The sequence below is a fragment of the Peromyscus leucopus genome, chromosome 20 (assembly GCF_004664715.2).
Source record: "Peromyscus leucopus breed LL Stock chromosome 20, UCI_PerLeu_2.1, whole genome shotgun sequence".
Classification (NCBI taxonomy): domain Eukaryota; kingdom Metazoa; phylum Chordata; class Mammalia; order Rodentia; family Cricetidae; genus Peromyscus; species Peromyscus leucopus.
In genome coordinates, this window is record NC_051080.1 from 64,964,777 (window position 1) to 64,982,777 (window position 18,001).

The window sequence follows — 18,001 nt, forward strand, 5'->3', positions numbered from 1 at the left end:
CAACTAGAATTTAATGGGACCAAATCTGGAAAACTGGAAACCTCAGCAATATGAGCCAACTGTTCACAGCTCTGTTTGTTTGTCTGAAGCAGGGTCTCGTGGAGCCCAGACTGGTTTCAGACTCGCTATAGCTGAAGATGACCTTGCCTGAGTCTTCTGCCTCTACCTCCCAAGCCACAGGTACTTTTTCTTTAGGACATCTGCCCACTCTGGACATGGGCTATGGGGCTCGGGATCCAAACAAAAGGCTGAGGCGGGAGAGTTGGGAAAGTCAGGAAACTTTGGGAGAGTTCAGGGAAAAGGGAAAGGAAAATCAAGAAGCAGGAATGAGTGAGGGATGGAGAACAGTGATCCTGCTTCCCCTCAAGAGCGCTGTCCATTGGAAACTGTCTGAGACAGAAGGCTGAGATAATAAGCATTGGGTGGGTGAGCAGTGTTTGGGGCCATCTCATGTCCTAAAAGAGACCAAACTGATACTCAGAAACAATTCACAGAGGGAAGCTGAGGTCAGGAGAATCAAATGAGGATTGAGTTAGAACAGAATAAGTTTTTCTACCAAGAATAAAGAGGGCATGAAACAATATTAGAACACTGTGCAAGTGCATGCCAATACATTTTGAAATTTCCAATGAAAGGGCCAGCCAAATTGGTAGAAAAATATAAACTGTCAAAGCTAAAAGAATAAATTGAAAGGAGAAAATTGAATGTCTTAGTGCTCTGTTGCTGTGAAGAAACACCATGACCACAGAACTCTTATACGGGAAAATATTTAATTGAGGTGGCAGCTTATAGTTTCAGAGGTTCAGTCCATTATCATCCTGGCAGGGAGCATGGAGACCATGGAGACGTGCAGGCAGATGTGGTGCTGGCTACATCTTGATATTCAGGCAACAATAAGTTCTGAGACACTGGGCAGTATCTTGAGCATATATGAGACCTCAAAGCCTGCCTCCACAGTGACACACTTCCTCCAAAAGACCACACCTATTCCAACATTTTCTTTCAAACCAGCACACTGAACAATCTTCTAGAACTTGACAAGGTTCTCTAGTTAAAAATCTTTTCACCTATAAAGCGAGTTAGAGGACAGCCAGGACTTTACACAGAGAAACCCTGTCTCGAAAAACTAAAAAACAACTTTTCACAAAGAATCTTCTAGAGTTGGAAGGTCTTCAGAGTGGACGCCTCTAAACATCAAAGGAGAAACAGCGTCAGAGAGGAGGGGAGGGAAGGAGAAGGGATGGGAGGAGAGGGGAGGGGAAGGTAAGAAGGGAAGGGGAGGGGAAGAGAGGGGGAGGGGAGAGAGAGAGACAGAGACAAGAGATTGACTCAGTTGTCTCTACTGTGGCAATAGATAACATGATCCATGGCTTCTGAGGTTACACTGTTCTCGGGATACAATTTACATTATTTAAATATCAAACCAACTTCAGACTTAAGTAAAACTCTAAGAGCTGATTGGCTTGTTTCTCTAAAGAACCTCCTTTTGTAACTGGAATCTCAAGGCTTTTATGAACTGTATTGTTTAGGTTTGAGGAGACAGACAAGAATGCTAATACAGTTAGACTCAAGGCCACAGATACCCTGGCTCTCAGGACAGTCTGTTGATTTTAACATTCCTGTGGAGATGACCTTAGCAAGTAGTTCTCAACCTTTCTCATGCTGGGACCCTTTAATACAGTTCCTCATGTCCTGGTGACCCCCCAACCATAAAATTATTTTCATTGCTACTCCACAACTGTAATTTTGCTACTGATATGAATCGTAATGTAAATATCTAATATGCAGGGTATCTGATATGTGACTCTATGAAAAGGTAGTTTAATCCCCAAAGGGGTCATGGCCTACAGGTTGAGAACCACTGCTTTAGAGTTGGAGCAATTCTGTCGAAGTTTCTAGACTTCAGTGACCTGGAAAGCCAAGCAGGTGCCAGGTTGAAGAACTTCATTTCTCCTGCACCCTTAATTTGGCTTGTCTTTGGAGCCTGCTCAGAGTGAGCTGAAACTGACTGCTGTGGGATGTTCTGTATGTTAAATGTGTTGCTCTGATTGGTTAATAACTAAAACACTGATTGGCCAGTAGCCAGGCAGGAAGTATAGGTGGGACAAGGAGGGAGGAGAATTCTGGGAGGGGGAAGGCTGAGACAGGGAGACGCTGCCAGCTGCCGCCGATGAGTGCCAACTTGTAAGATACTGGTAAGCTACGAGCCATGTGGCAAGGTATAGATTTATAGAAATGGGTTAATTTAAGATATAAGAACAGAGAGCAAGAGGCCTGCTGCAGCCATACAGTTTATAAGTAATATAAGTCTCTGTGTGTTTACTTGGTTGGGTTTGAGCAGCTTCGGGACTGGTGGGTGAGAGAGATTTGTCTCTGACCATAGGCCAGGCAGGACCAGAAAAACTCCAGCGACAACTGACGGTTGGACTGGTCAGGAGTAAAGGGAGCAATTACAGGGGTGAAGAGCTTTCCAGGCCGGGTGTGGTGATGTGTGCCTTTAATCACAGCATTTACAAGATGGAGGGTGGAGGGTCGGGAATTCAAAGCCAACCTCAGTCACAACGTGAGTTCATTCAAGGCCAGCCTGGGATGCATGAAACTCTGTCTTCAAAGAACAAAAGGAAAAAAAGGAACTCTCTTGGCCCCAGCATGGCATTTGGAAGGGGGTGGCAGGAGGATCACAGGCAAGTTCAAGGACAGTGTAGACAAACGCTGCCTCAAAAAAAATGAAATAAAGATAAAGTTAAAAAAAAAAAAAGTCAGTTGATTGCTTCAGTAAAGGAAAGGCAGTTTATAAAGTCCAGCACACATTTATGATTTAAAAAGCAAACCTCCGTACCAAATAGGAAGGAAATTCTATTACTCTGGAAGAAATGTCTATTTTAAAAAAAAAAAATCAAGCACACAAACAAACAGCAAAAATCTATAGCAATATGTTGCAGTGAAAATCTCTACTCTGAGATCCTCCTGCTCAAAACCCCAATGGCCACTGCCTACAGTGTGTTATGATCTCTGCCAAAATGCTAAGCCAAGAAAAGGGTCTCAGCAGAGGAGAATCAACCTCTCACAACCAGGAAGTCATATGACTGTGCATGTGAGAAACAGAAAAGACCACACAGACTATGTAAATAAGTAGCTAAGTAAAGTCACTGCATACAAGGCTGATTTTAAAAAATTTATTGAAGCTATAAACAGAAAAAAAAATGCTTTTTATATATATGACAAGTACAATAAATACCCAGAAAGAAAATGCCTGGAAGAAACAAACACCTAGAAGAAAACTAGATACCTAATTTTACACACACACACACACACACACACACACACACTATGAACTGCTATTCAAGATGGAGGATGAGTTGTGTTCAGTAGAAGACTCAGTGTTGTAAAAGCATGCCAAGTGGTGGTGGCGCACACCTTTCAAGCCCAGCACTCGGGAGGCAGAGGCAGGCGAATCTCTGAGTTCCAAACCAGCCTGGTCTACAGAACGAGCCCCAGGACAGTCAAGGCTACACACACACACACACACACACACACACACACACATAAAACCTGTCTCAAAAAAATCACAAAAAAACAAAAAACAAGCACATATCTACATAAACTAAGTTCTGAAACAATGTAACTGATAAAAAAATGTCACTATGTTTCTGCTGGTTTGTTGGGTCTTACTCTTCAACTCTGCAAGGCCGGCTGGTATCTGCAAGCTGACTTTAAACTATATGCATAAACACAAGGGACCAAGAATTATTTGCCGAATAATTCTTTGACCAAGCAGTGTCAAAGAATTATTCGGCAAAAGATAGCTAAACCAACTAGGGGGAAGAACAGAGAATACAAGGATTAAAATATGAATCGTTATCAGTTTTCTACTTATCTCGTAAGCAAATGTATTAACTCATGGGTTGTAGGTCACAAGTCCTGTGGACCAGGCTAATCCCTCAGCATCTGGTCTCACAAGGACAAAAGCCAAGGTGGTAGGGGCTTTGTCACTTTCTGGGTTTCTACAAACTACTTCCTTGCTCTTGCAGGTAGCTAGGGATATAGGATGGAGTTCCCTGTGTCCTTGCTGACTCTCAACCTCTGGAGGTGGCCTGTATTCCTTGGATCATGGCCCCGTTCCTCCATCCTCAAGGCCAGTAATAGTGATGGAGTCTTCTGTGCTGTGGACCACTCCTTTTTTGTCTATAGCATCTCTTCCACTTCAATATTGGATGATCTACCATTAATGCCACATGTAAAATCTGTTTTATAACATGCCCCCAAGTTCAGGGGATAGGATGTGACATCTTCAGGTGTGTGCAGAGAGGTGGGGGGCATAAGTGTCGCTGCACCTTTGGTTTCCCCTCACCCAGGTTTCTGATAACCACCTTCAGAGCCCTCCTCCTGACACAGCTCCTTGGCCCTAATCCGTTCTGTGGAGCCTTCTGTTTGTCTTCCTCTCTATCCTACACAGCCCCAGTCTCCCAGGGTTCCCAGGGGGGAACCACAGCTTGAGACCCCCCTGGTGTCTATACCCAAAGCCTCTTGGTTTCTGTCCTCTAGCATCTGGCTTTTAAAACCGCAGAGCCCAAACCACCAAGCAGAACGGAAAGCCTCTAAACTAAAGGTGTTATGCCCAGATCTCAGGGACCCCAAAAAAACCACCACATAGACCAAATCCCATACGTAGAAGCAAAGAGCCTTTATTTTCAAGCTCAGAGCTTGGACTCCCTGTCCAAAGCAGCAGTGAGAGCAAAAAGCCCAGAGCCCAGAGCCCAGGCAGGGTGGGATTTTTATCATAGCAGAGGTTGGGGTGAGGGGATTCCAGGGTTCAGGACCCTGATTGGCTGACATTTGTCTAGGGGTATAGGGAATGTTTGGAATGTCGGGTATTTCCTCTTAGATGCAGGCCCCACTGGGTGGGGTCAGCTTATGGCTTTTCCTGGGTCCAGGGGTTGCCTGCCAGAAGCTGTGTCTGGGCCTCTAAGCCTCTCATGGCAGCTGTGTGGTCAAGCTGTTTTGCCCCCTACCTCCCCCCCCCGACATACACAGTCATAGGAGGCAGTCATAGAAGTCATCTCACCCCTAGACGCCCCCTCATTTTAGAGTCTTCCCTTTGCCAATTTCTTCCAATAGATGAGCCCTAGCCTTCAGCCAGCTTTTGCTGGACAGTCATGGTTTATTTCTGCTGGGTTATGATCATTGCAGAACTAGTGAGCGCTGGATCCCCACTCCTATATAGGCCTGGATGGAAACTGCCAGTGCATGCTGGGTGTGTTGGCCCAGGTGTTTTTCGTGTGTAAGTTATCTGATACCAAGGGGACACGTAGGGCAGGATGATGGTGTTCCTGATAAACAGAGTCACTACCCAGAAACCTGAGCCTTGTCCCAGATGGGTGTCTTCACAGAGGGAACAGGTGAGACATGAATATGTGGTGGCCACAGGGGCAGATTTCAACAGACAGCTAAGTGTCCCCTCAGAGGTCCTCCTAATTTCCTGCTACAGACTTGGTTGTCCAGAACAGAGACATCTGAAAGCATCTAGGTGGAAATTTGAGAGGTGAGATGGGTCGCATGGCGATTTAAGTCACTCCGAGCCATTGACCTTTCTTTATTCCTTCCTCCTGTGCTGAGTGTGGCTAACTGCTGGGACTCAACTGTTTTAGACCATGCATTGACTCTATGGATGGAAGACCATGAGTTGACTCTATGGATGGAAGACCATGAGTTGACTCTATGGATGGAAGCTGTACTCGACACAACAGGAATCCAGGTCTCTGACCACTTTCCGAAGTGTAACCCCTTTACCAGCTCTGGACAACACGCCATGATAATGTTACACAGCACACTGAGTTTCTGTCTTGTTCCAGCCAATGTTGTCCTGGGATTTTCTTGCTTGCAGTTAGAGCTAATATAACCAGGACGGTTCAAACCAGTTCTCAAGGCAGAGGTGTGCTCTGCAGAGTTTCAATGTTTGTTGTTGTTTTAAACAGTTTGTGAATTCAAAACATTTTTCCTAATACACTAAGGCATTATTACTTTTTCACTATCGAAAGCAAGGGTGTGACTGAAGCTATAGAAGGTCAAGGCAGAACGCCTTGGGCCCAGGAATTTGAGCTCAACCTGGGAAACTCATCTAGATAGGAGAGAAAGGAGGAAAGAGAAAGGTGGAGAGGAGAGGGGAGAGTGGGAGTGAGGGAGAGAGAACACGGGAGGGAGGGAAGGAGTAAGACGGGTAGGACAGTGTGGATAAAGACAGCCCTGAGCCAAGCAGGCCTAAGCAGACACTGTAGTCTTTGTTACCATGTGCTTACAGTGTGAGCTCAAACACACAGTCAAACAAAAGGCCACTAGCATATATTCCTTCCTTTTGCAAGAGGTCTCCGTGTGAGGTTTTATCTTCCCCAAGCTAAACAACATCCCGCAGATCAAAACATATGAGAACCCTGCTGTCTCTAGCAAGTTCGATGTCAAAGACATTTGGAAAAACTAGAAAGCTCTCCAGTTCTCCTCACTAGCTTTTGAAAAATAACTTCCATAAAGTATGTATCATTTATATAAACATGAAGTTGGTTTGTAGTTATACTAAACTGATAGATTTTTTTTTATAATCTGTGAGTTGCATCTCCAACACAGTATATATATATATATATATATATATATATATATATATACACACACATATACATACACACACATATATGTATGTATACACACACACACACACACATATATATATGCTACATACATAAGAGCCATTTGGGGAACCTCAAATGTTGGAGAATAAAGACATCTTGAAAACAAGAGGCTTAAAATCTTTGGTTTGTGATACTGAATTTAAAACAATCACAAAGCTGTTCTCGTATAAGAATCCACACGCTGTTAAGCCCTGAAGTGGAGAAATAACAGCATGTTAAGGAAAGGGGGCTGGAGAATGGGAATGGGCAGTTTCAAAACTGGAGATCAACAGCCTTGGTGTGAAGCATCATGGAAAAATGAGATCAAGCAAGTAGAGTGGTAGCCATTGGCTCCAACATGCATGCACCGAGAATAAACCAAGAAATAGTTATTTCCTCGGAAAGAGGGTCTCACTGTGTAGCCCCGGCTGGCTTGAAGCTAGAGTGTAGACCACACTGGCCTTGAACTCTCTGAGAACTCACCTCAGAGCCTCCCGAGAGCTAGGACTAAAAGCATGCACCACCACGCCCAGTCCTTGAAACTAGTTTTTAAATAGGGTGTACAGACCCAATTTTTATTAAGCACTTGATTACCTGTCATGAAAACTCGGGCCCAGAGAACTGCATGTAACCAGCCTCCCAGAAGCGAAATGTGAAAAGGTCAAAGGTGACAGAGAATGTGACACAGGAAACGAGACAATCTTGGGATGGAAACAGAATGCTCCAAAGAGCAAGTCAGCACTTCAGGACCAACGGAGAAAATCCAGAGAGACATGGGTGACGTTCACTCAGACAAACAGCCACTGAACCAGGCCCTGCTCAGAGCTCGCTGGAGACAGTGGGTAGGGGGAGACATCTTTTCCTCAGAGCTGAGATTTAAGGCCTGGCTAATCTTTTTCTTACAGAATGTGGGCCCCTTCTCTGAGTCAATGTAGAAGAAAGGACAGTCAAAAATGTTAAGTGAAATATTTTGGTTGTGAGCCTAGCCCTTAACGGCTGAGCCATCTCTCCAGCCTGTTAGCTAGGGAACATGCATGGGACTGAACTATCAGGCTCTCTGAATGTGGGTGACAGTTATGTGGCTATATCTGTTTGGGGAGCCCCTGGCAGTGGGACCAGGACTTAGCCCAGGTACATGAACTGGCTTTTTGGAGCCCATTCCCTATGGTGGGACACCTTGCTCAGCCTTGATGTGGGGGAGGGCCTTGGTCCTGCCAGACTTTGCTGACTCCCCAAGGGAGGCCTTATTCTCCAAGGAGTGGTTTGGGGTGGGACTGGGGGAAGGGGGCGGGAGAAGGGGGGCGATTGATATGCAAAATGAAAAACTTTTTTTAAATAAATAAAAATGGAAAAAAATAAAATGAGATATGTCCAGTGTCTCTTTAAAAAACAATGTTAGTGAAATAAACTACATGAACTTTCATTTATTCTCCTCCCAAGAAGGAATGGAGAAGGAAAGAGAAAATGATTGATTGACATGTTTTTAAAGTCACAGCCTGGAATGTGAAATGTATCCTAAATACTGTTTTTGTTGTTGAGGTGGAGGAAAAAAAGGGGGGAAGAGAAGGATACAGAGACATACAACATGGGATTTGACAGGACAGAGAAGGGGGGTGCTGCTGGAACTTCCTGGTCAGTGTGTCAGAAGGAAGAGGTCCTTATTTCCAATCAAGGGACCTCCCGGTTTGTTTTTGCTTGTGTGTAACTGCCTTTTAAAGCTCATCTCTGTGCGGCATCTACATTAAGTGCTCTGTGAATACTAAAACACTACCCAAATGTACAGCCTGCACGCATACTATTAGCAAATGCCAAGTCAACTGAATTTCACAATTCTCACACATTCACCTCATCCAACTACTCTGGAGGGTCTTCTGCACACCGTCTCCCTCACATTTCATTCACTTAAACAGGAAGTTCTAGTAACTATGGAAAGATATTATCATCTCTCCAAAGCCTTTTTAATCTTCAAGGCAGTAAAGTAAGCTCACACGTCTTCATACCTAAGCTTATGGAACATGTGAATGGCATCCATGCCCAGTGCCATGAGATTTCACACAAACACCAGTGTGAAACAGGAATTCACATCATCAGGAGACCCTCAAAAACCTGACACCTCAAATGGCAACAATGTATGTGCCTGTCTTGATTACTAACCCCTTGCTAAAAAAAAAAAAGCCCCAACCCCTGAAACCAACCTAATTCATACATCAGCAGCATACATCACTTACTGAAAACAAGCAACTCCTGTGTGGTCATGAGCACATGACAAACCCTAGCTACTTACAGACAGATCAGCTACAGACTTTTCATACCTAAGATCACTTCTCCATGCTTCTGGGTCACTTTCTTCTATCAGTTTAATATCCAATGTATATGTGTCCTGACATTTATGTGTTAGTATTTAGGGTTAATCCAGACATGAGCCTAGTGAAACACAGAGGAAAACATTCACAATGCACCCCAAGGTGAGATATTATTTCATATGTCTGAGATGTACCATCAGTTTCCTGGAACAGAGCACATTTTTTTCTGCACAGATATCTGTACATGCTCACTTCCTCCCGTCTTCCCTGGTACCCCACTTATGATCTGGCATTTTCTAATCCCATGATCCTGTTTCATTTATCAACCAACAGATTAAAAAAATAATAAGTGTGCATTTATTGTTACGTTCTCTTCCCCCACCTTTGCTCCCCGCAGAATAAACTTCACCAAGACAGAGATGCCAAGCCGATCTGGTGGAGCAGGCCTGTAATCCCAGCACTCCAAAAGCAGAGATGGGAGAGCTGCCCAAGTTTGTAACGGCATAGTGAGACTTTGTGTCAAGAAAAGAAAAGAAAGAAGAAAGCACCTCCCAAACAAACTAGTTAGTGGTGCCTTGGACAGTCCCTAGCCTACGGCATGTGACCAAACACACAGAATTTACCAAGTATACCTTGAGATTTCAAATAAGAATTGCTAGGTTACACATGAGAAAAGGACTTTTTTGAAAAGAAAAATGTCTTTGTTAAGAGTTCACTTGGAGTCCAAGCAAGTGATGAAGCCCCTACCGCACAGTATCTAAGCGCAAATGCCGTACACAGGGCCACAACTAATTCAAGTCCACGGTAAGCATCGAGGTAAGCATCGACACACCTTGACCGCACCCCGGCTTACTCAGTGTAAAGCAGGGCAAGGGCACCAGCAGCGACGTGATGAACTGCGGCCACGTGTGTGGGACACCACGGCACTCAGCAACAAACAGGCAGTGCTGATAAAAAGGGAGATGACAGTGTTGTTACCACCACCATCACATTCGAGTCCCAACCCCATTCTTATCATTTCCAAATAATGCATGGGAAGAATGGGAATCCACTTTCTAAGTCCACACAACTAAAAAAAAAAAAAAAAAAAAAAACAGATTAAGAGTTTCCAAAAACCAGAGCACCTCTCACAAGGAGTAGGGTGGGGTGGGCATGAAAAACTACAATTCTATTCCCCAGGCACTTCATTACACAGTACAATAAAAAATGTCCATAAAGATAAAGCAGAATTCTAAAATGAGGCAGATTTACTTCAAACCAGTTCACACCACCTTTGGTTGGAGAACAGAAACTTGTATTGTCCTTGTTAGCGGCTGGGAAAGGAGGGTCAGTTTTCTCTTAGCGTGAGTACAGCTGGCCCCTGACAGGTCAGCCACACTCCAGTGAGGGTCCCACAGCCAACAATATTTGGCAGCACAACTCGGTGAGGTGGGGGCTCAAAGCTGGGTGGAAAAGGAGCCTGGGAAGAGTTTGGGTAGGGAGCGGGAACAGGATCAAAATGCACTGGATAAAATCTGCAAGGAACTAACAAACCTTTCTACTGCTTTCACAACGCCCTGCGGGAGAAAAGCATGATGGGAACTAAGCATGGCTGAGCAGTGGCATCATTCCTCTCTCAAACTCCACAGGGTTCAGTGTCAATGGGGACTTTAAGAGTGTGTGTGTGTGTGTGTGTGTGTGTGTGTGTGTGTGTGTAAACTGCTCCAAGTAGTGTCTCTGTATGCTTGTTGCCTCATAACAAACCTGCATTTATTAATCCTGTTTCCTTCAGTGACAGGATAGCCCAGGCCCTCTGAGAGTAAGAAAACCAAACTTTAAAATCAAAACCACATTCCAAATGTCTTAAAAGATATTTTTTGTTCAATTCTTTCGTAAAAACATTGGTCACTATTTAACATACAGAGGCAACAAAATGCACCCAGTTCACATGCATCAACAAGTCAGTAAATCAAAGTACATGAAGAACACAAATTCTGAACGGACAGTCCTCCAGTCGGCTGTCGTCCGGAGCTGATAGAGAACAGCCGCCACGAGACGGGGAGGTCCAGTTTCGGCTGATGTCCGAGTCTCTGTGGTGAAAACACCCAACAAGGGTCCTAAGGAGTCATTCATTTAAAGGGGACCATCTTCAGAAATCACATTGTGCTAAGAACCGTGTCAGGTCAGAACAAGAGCTTGAGAAAAACGATACCTTTGGGTGAGGACAAAGAGACTCTGATTTTGTTTGTCTGCTTTTGAAAACTAAGTACTTTAATGGTTCAAAACATTTCATTGATTAAATAGGATTCAAATTTTTTTGAATGTCTTTCAATGTGAAAGTTACAGCTTTCATAGTTTGACAACTCAGACAGCTGAAGATTTAATGAAACTGGCATGATTCTGTTAACAGGAATCCCGGCAGTAAGGACTGCGATAGTTTTAAGATAAAGAAAAAGGAAATCAGCAATCAAAAGTCCTCTCTAAACTCCAAGATAGGTTTCTGGAAATGGGATTTAATAAGAAGAAAAGTTAAGCACCACAATACAACACTTAAAAACAAAAACAGGAAAGAAAGCCACCAATACACCAAGGACAGACACAAGCACTCACGTATTTACACAGAAAATGAAATAAACATTCTAATCTGTCTATACAAAGGACGGACACAGCACGCACATGTTCACACAGAAAATGAAATAAGCATTCTGATCCATCAGCCTGGAGTCCTCTTCCTGGCGGCCATGTGTGCTATATGGAAGAAGACACAAAAGACAAATCTGTCTGCCATCTCCAGTCGTGGAATTCTAATTTGATCAAAGGAGAATGCTACTTGAGTATATGAGAATTTAATGGTTTTTATACTGTCTATCTTTCCTTAAAATCATGATAAATGGACAGCACTAAACCATCCCTAACTGCAATAGGGGCAGTATGTGACACATTTTCCTATGGAAAAGAAATCTTCTTTAAAAAGAGCTCGAAGTAATTATGTGCAAACAAAACTCCCAAATAAGATTTAAAAGGCATAGCCATGCTAAGTTTCTCTTTCCTATCTAGTTAGCAAATATGAATAGTTTTAATTCCCCAAAGAATAAACGCTAGCTTCAGTTCCTCTCTTCCATATGTTCAATTAGTCTGTCACATGTAACTTTTTAGCGTATGTAGACCACACGGGGAAAATTTAAAAGGTTCAGAAAATTAAAACCTAGGCTTCCACTTGATTTCCTTCAGACATACAAGCACAGACAGAGGAGTTCTCACCAACCATGTGCCATAATCACCACAGAAGAAAAATCTCCAAAAATGGGAGGAAGATGCTCTCATGTTACATTTGACTAGAGTATATAGCAAAGAGCAAAATATGAAATACATGTTATTTCTAAAAAAATTCATCCAAAAATAATCACAAAGCAAGATCTAATGAGATTAGGGTTCTGAGCACGAAATATTTAGATTCATTCCAATCTGATGAGATAAAAACACTTCAGGGGAGAAATCCTTCCAAAGAAATAGAACTGATCCTCACGAACCTTCCAAACACCACTTGAACTCTGCCACTTTCTCTATAAACTCTGAAAGCTTCCCTTTTCTATTTCCCTTAAAAAATTACCATGATTTCCAAATGTCCTATCAAATTCCTTAGCTCATGCTAACTTCCTAATCTTTTAAAAGACGGTGAGCATTGAAGCACTGTCTTTTCCTCACAAACCAGAACTCATGATGTCGTTAGTCAAAGTTGGGAAATGGAAGGTCAAACGTCAACTAGAAATAAGTACACTTGTTAGCATATATGGGGTATGTAAAAGGAAGGCCAGAAAATTGATCTTTCTGGCCCTTAAGACAGCGTGGTTCAAAATTAAAATGAACCAGATATACTTAAAATACTTAAATCTGTATTCATTTAGAATAGATGTGAAAGCTTTGAAAATGAGTGAAATCCTATGACTGTAAATGTTTACTCTGAAACAGCAGAGAAGTGATGCCACCAGGCAGGGAGTCAAAATTTTAACTGATATTAGACATCTTAAATAATTTGGAGAGACCCTAGCATTGAATTATAACCATCAATGAAAAAAAAAACATAAATAGGTATTTCCATGCATGTACATGTTACATAACAAATAAGCAAATCCCAAGTCAGTACAGTACAGTATCAATGACTAAAAGTTAAATAATATGTTGATACATAGAGAGGAGGAAAAGATAACATGATGCCACTGATGAAAAGCATCTCAACAATTTACATAAAATGATACTAAATGGTTTTTAAAAAGATGTCATAAGAAGACCAAGCCACAATAAGTTAGTGTTTCCATAATACATGCTGAATTATTTGATCCCATATCTATACACTGTTACTGTCTTCGCCACTAAATGTTGTGACAGTATTTTTTTAATGACTGAGGTACATTAGTTTACATCTTTTTATAGGTATTCTAAGATGATTAATTTGTCATTTCCAGTTTTTCATCTTCTTCACCTCCTCCAAAGAAAAACAAAGGGAACATTCCTAGAATGCAGCCAATAGTCACTCCAACAGCCTTGCCCTAAGGAAACAGAGAGAGCATTTCTTAACGTCACGTATCTTCAACAGAGGCATCCTTACATAAACATTGATGACAACGGTCAACTGCCACACACTGAAGTTTCTGCTACACTTGTATTCCTGCTGATTAGAGAAACCTAAGTATTAAAATAAGCTACAAAACACTCAACATGCCATTTTAAGGTTCAGAGGAACAAAGGAAAAGTTTACCATGAACATGACATCAAAGAAATATTCAAGTGGAAAATATTTTTTTAATCATTCATATATTTTAATGTCAGAAGAACAGAACACAGGCAGGGAAAACATGCCAACCACCCTCAGTGTATCTGGATTTGATACCCTTGTATACAGACCTTCAATACTTAATCCCATGTTAGCTATATGAAGATACAGCCAGTATGTGAATATTTTTAAAGTACTAAAGTTTCAGAGGTATAACAAGAACAAATTTGCTATGTCCAGATACTTAAAGTTAGTCCTAAATTCTTATTTCGATCTCAATATTTTGTTCATTTATATTTTAACAGAAAGACTATTCTGTTTGGCTCCTGATTGCCCTAGAATGTGACCGCTGCTAAGAGACCCCCCCCACACTGCCCACCCATTCTATTCAAATCACTTTCACTATCACCCAGGGGAACCAAGGGTCCCCTACTGCTCCCTTTAGAAATGCTGGAGCAGGATGATCCTTGCCTCCATTAATATTTCAATCCACTACTATTTGATCTTTCCTTCACTATCAGTCCACAGAAACGCTCAGAAATGACCACCAATGAACGACTACAGTATGATGGGGATCAGTACCAGAATAACCAATGGATAACAAAACCTTTGGGTGCTCAAGCCCTTAATTAGTCAAGCTGGATAACATTTTTAAAAAATCAGGTATACTTATGGAACTAAAGGGATAACAAACTATTTTTCTGAGAATGTCCAAGGCCTGGGTAACTTTTCTTAGTAACTCCACTCAAATCAATTATAGTCTCAAAACTGCCATTGCTAGCCACCAAGATTCATGCTCATGAGCCACACAACTTACCAGATGTGTGCTAACACGCGTTTGCCACATGTCAACTTGCTTTGGTGTAAGATCAGGAATTGATAGGCCTAACCTGGAAGCCAAGGCCTCAACGTAACCTGCAAGGCTTCAAGAAAACAAAAGAACAAGAGAATTTAAAGACATGCAAATGTCTTCATATAGTAAAAACCAATCACTACAAAGAGAAATGAGAGTTTTGTCCCTCGACTCCACTCTAGACAAAGCATAAAAATTTTACAACTTCTATAATATATATATAAAACTCTGGTTTAAAAATACTTTCAAATCCACATTTAACACACAGTGACTCAGAGCATTTAATCTCTATCATTATCTTTAAGAGACCAATCAAGGTACATAATTTTTTATAAATAATTAAAATCGCTGCACTTATTTCAAACTCAAAGCAAAGTACTTGAACATATGATTTCATTTGAAAACTATGATCAGAAAGTAACAGTTTTTAAAATTCATCAGACTAATGTACTTAAGAATGACAGCTTAAAACTTTTAGCCTAACTGGGGATTCTAAGTTGCCATCACTGATGGATATAATCTTGTTCTAAGTACTGTCGGGAGGAAAAAGCTTGTCAATTACGCACACTGACAATCATAAGATAGATTCTGGCTTCGGATGTGAAGTGTTTTGAAAGTGTGCATCTAAGAACACAAAAAAATGTGATGTTTGAGAGAGACAGTGAAAACAGAAGGGAGGAAACAGTTCTCAAACGTAAAAGCTCTTTATAAAAACCTTTACACCTCAATCTAAAGTTAAGTGGCTTTAAAATCTATCAGTTGGTTCTATTAATACATCAGAAAGCTATATAGAAGCTGCTTTATTGTCGATATTAAGCTTGAAGTTTGAAAAACGGGAAATGGAATGTCAGAGGCTGTATCAAGATAAGATTTATGTCAAGAATTCTAGAAATATAAAATCCCAATCATGGCCTTAAAGAAAAAAATTAAAATTAGTTTTGGCCACAAACTCCAGTACAGATGCCTAATATTCAGGGTCAAATCACTTATAAAACTGTCTCTGCCTACTGTGAGCTGAAATAGAATCCTATCAGATCCAAACCCAAATCTCAAAATATACCACTTGAGTAGCCAAGAAAGGGAGACGATGTCATGACAGAACAAGAAAGACATGTTTGTCCTAATATTTAATGCCAACTTCCCAGCTTTCCCAGGCCCAGGAAGCAGCGCAGGCCATCTGCCACCTGGAAGGAAGTGAGAAACACGGCTTTTCTCGAAGCAGCCATCCCCCAGGGTTATCATTCCTGGCACATGAAAGAAAGAAAAAATGGCCAAGCAAACAGACGCTTGGAGGCTGAGGTGTGGCTCAGTGGTAGAGCACATCCTTAGCATGCATAAAACCCTGTGATCAACCTCTTAACATCTGTGAGAGGGAGGGAAGGAGGGAGGGAAGGAGGAGGGAAGGAGGAGGGAAGGAGGGGGGAAGGAGGGGGGAAGGAGGGGGGAAGGAGGGGGAAGGAGGGGGGAAGGAGGGGGGAAGGAGGGGGGAAGGAGGGGGGAAGGAGGGGGGAAGGAGGGGGGAAGGAGGGGGGAAGGAGGGGGGAGAGTGATGGACATTACTTCCTTTGTAGATCAGTATCCTCAAATCTCTTTATCATTGGGATTTTACAAGTATAAGGAGTGAGGAAATGACAGAGATTTATTTTTAATTCTCTGTCCCCATTGGAGATGTCCACAAAATGTATCTTCAGTAAATAGAAACCCCATTTTGCATACACTTTTATCATTTTAGGATACAACATAGTGTATATAACCTAGTGATATGGGTCTATTCAGTCTCAGAACACTGAGTCAGTTTTACAGACTCATTGCCAACAACTGCATTTGATTTCCACCAAATATTTAGTATGACTGATTTAGAAATATTCAACTTAAATTTTTAGTTCTAGCACCCAAAGGAAAATAACTGTCCCTTTAAAAGTCTTGTTAATTAGAAAGGAATAAAGACAAGTACATATAAGCACGTAACTTCAGAAATGAATCATGAATGGACCTACCCAAGTCCAGCTAAATCTGAAACAAGATTTCCCAAAGCAGCAGCTGGAAATTTGAAAAACACACAATAAATTACCAAAACAAAGCCAGCAGAAGTCACAGTATTACATCATGTGAGAGGCACTGAGTTATGGTCTGCTGGAGTCAACGTATTTCTCTGCTGTAACAACTATGTTAGAAGCAGCTCAGGGAGAGCTCTAGGTGTCAAGAGTTTGACAGATAGCACAATCCTAAAATCAAAACACCCTACCTCCATTAATAGAGTGTTTACCTCTATAGCAGAAACGTTCTATTCTTACTTCAATATTAAAATTTCGTTCCTGTGTCTTTAGTGTGGTATTTATTTCGGGGAATTTGGATAGTAGAAGCTCAGGAGCAAAGCTGCATAGGCGGCTCCAGATTCAAGAAAGTACAAGAGGAAAACACTTCATTTAAATGTATAGTGGGAACGCTGAGTTAGGAGACAAACTTGCCTTCACACAGGCAATTGAGTTGAGTAGTGTTACCCACAACTAACATAAATTAGTTACAATTTCTCAGGAAACAACACGAGAAAACTAGGAACCAGAAGAGTAGGATTAGAGATATCCAAACAAATATCTCAATGAGCAAATTCATTTCAAATAAATTGTCTTCTAAACCTAACTTTCTAACATTTTTAAACAAGATGCAGACAATAGAATTTTAACATTCGCTATTATTAAATACCTGCCATTGTTGAAATTCCCAAAATAATTCCAATAGACAATTCAATCTGGGTTCCCTGAAAAGTAATTGGGAAAAAAATTAAAGCTGACATGGCCAAAGAATATCAACATGCTAATAAAAACAGACTGTGTAGTAAAATCAACATGCTGCTGCAACATAATTTCACACAAATATATCCATGAATGTGCACAGTATATGAGGTGATTCACTTAATTCTTACACACACACACACACATACACATATGTATATATGCATGTGTGTATATATATGTATATATATACACACACACTCGTGAAGAAATAATCAAAACATGTCATCTATTAAAATTGAGCCTCCCTAAAAATAAATAGCAACACATGTAATAATTCTTCACTGAGAATCTAATTTCTTAATTCTACTTTTCTATCACAGAGAAATAAGCTTTAAAACTCCTTGAACAAAAAGATTGACACTTAGATGCTAAATTCTGAAACACACTGTGCTATTATTTACTCTATCCAGATGTGAAAGACTAGATGATTTTCTAGGAAAGCTGTCATTAGTAAGACTTTCCTCAAGGCTTGTGGTTCCTTAGCCATTAGGCAATGCAACAGTGAGAAGAGTTAGTCTGACAGACCTACACTAAGAATGAGGACCACTGCATCCCACTGGATTTACTCACTGGGAGTCAGAGGTTCCCACATTTATCTTCCCCTGCTGGGGAAAGAAGAGTAGCTCATGTTTTCCACCCAC

General features: G+C 41.5%; 1 protein-coding gene across 2 annotated transcripts in view; it reads right to left on the reverse strand.

The window, feature by feature from the left end:
- Nucleotides 1-10,797: 10,797 nt before the first annotated feature.
- The window catches only part of Tmem65 (transmembrane protein 65), a 39,269-nt gene continuing 32,065 nt past the window's right edge, over nucleotides 10,798-18,001 (reverse strand). For both annotated transcript variants that reach the window (XM_028871877.2, XM_028871878.2), the window contains 4 exons: nucleotides 17,269-17,323; nucleotides 16,563-16,605; nucleotides 14,530-14,635; nucleotides 10,798-13,488 (listed from right to left, as the gene is read on the reverse strand). In XM_028871877.2, the coding sequence (XP_028727710.1) occupies nucleotides 13,387-13,488; nucleotides 14,530-14,635; nucleotides 16,563-16,605; nucleotides 17,269-17,323 (306 nt within the window). In that variant the 3' untranslated portion in view covers nucleotides 10,798-13,386. The remainder of the gene's footprint in view (nucleotides 13,489-14,529; nucleotides 14,636-16,562; nucleotides 16,606-17,268; nucleotides 17,324-18,001) is intronic.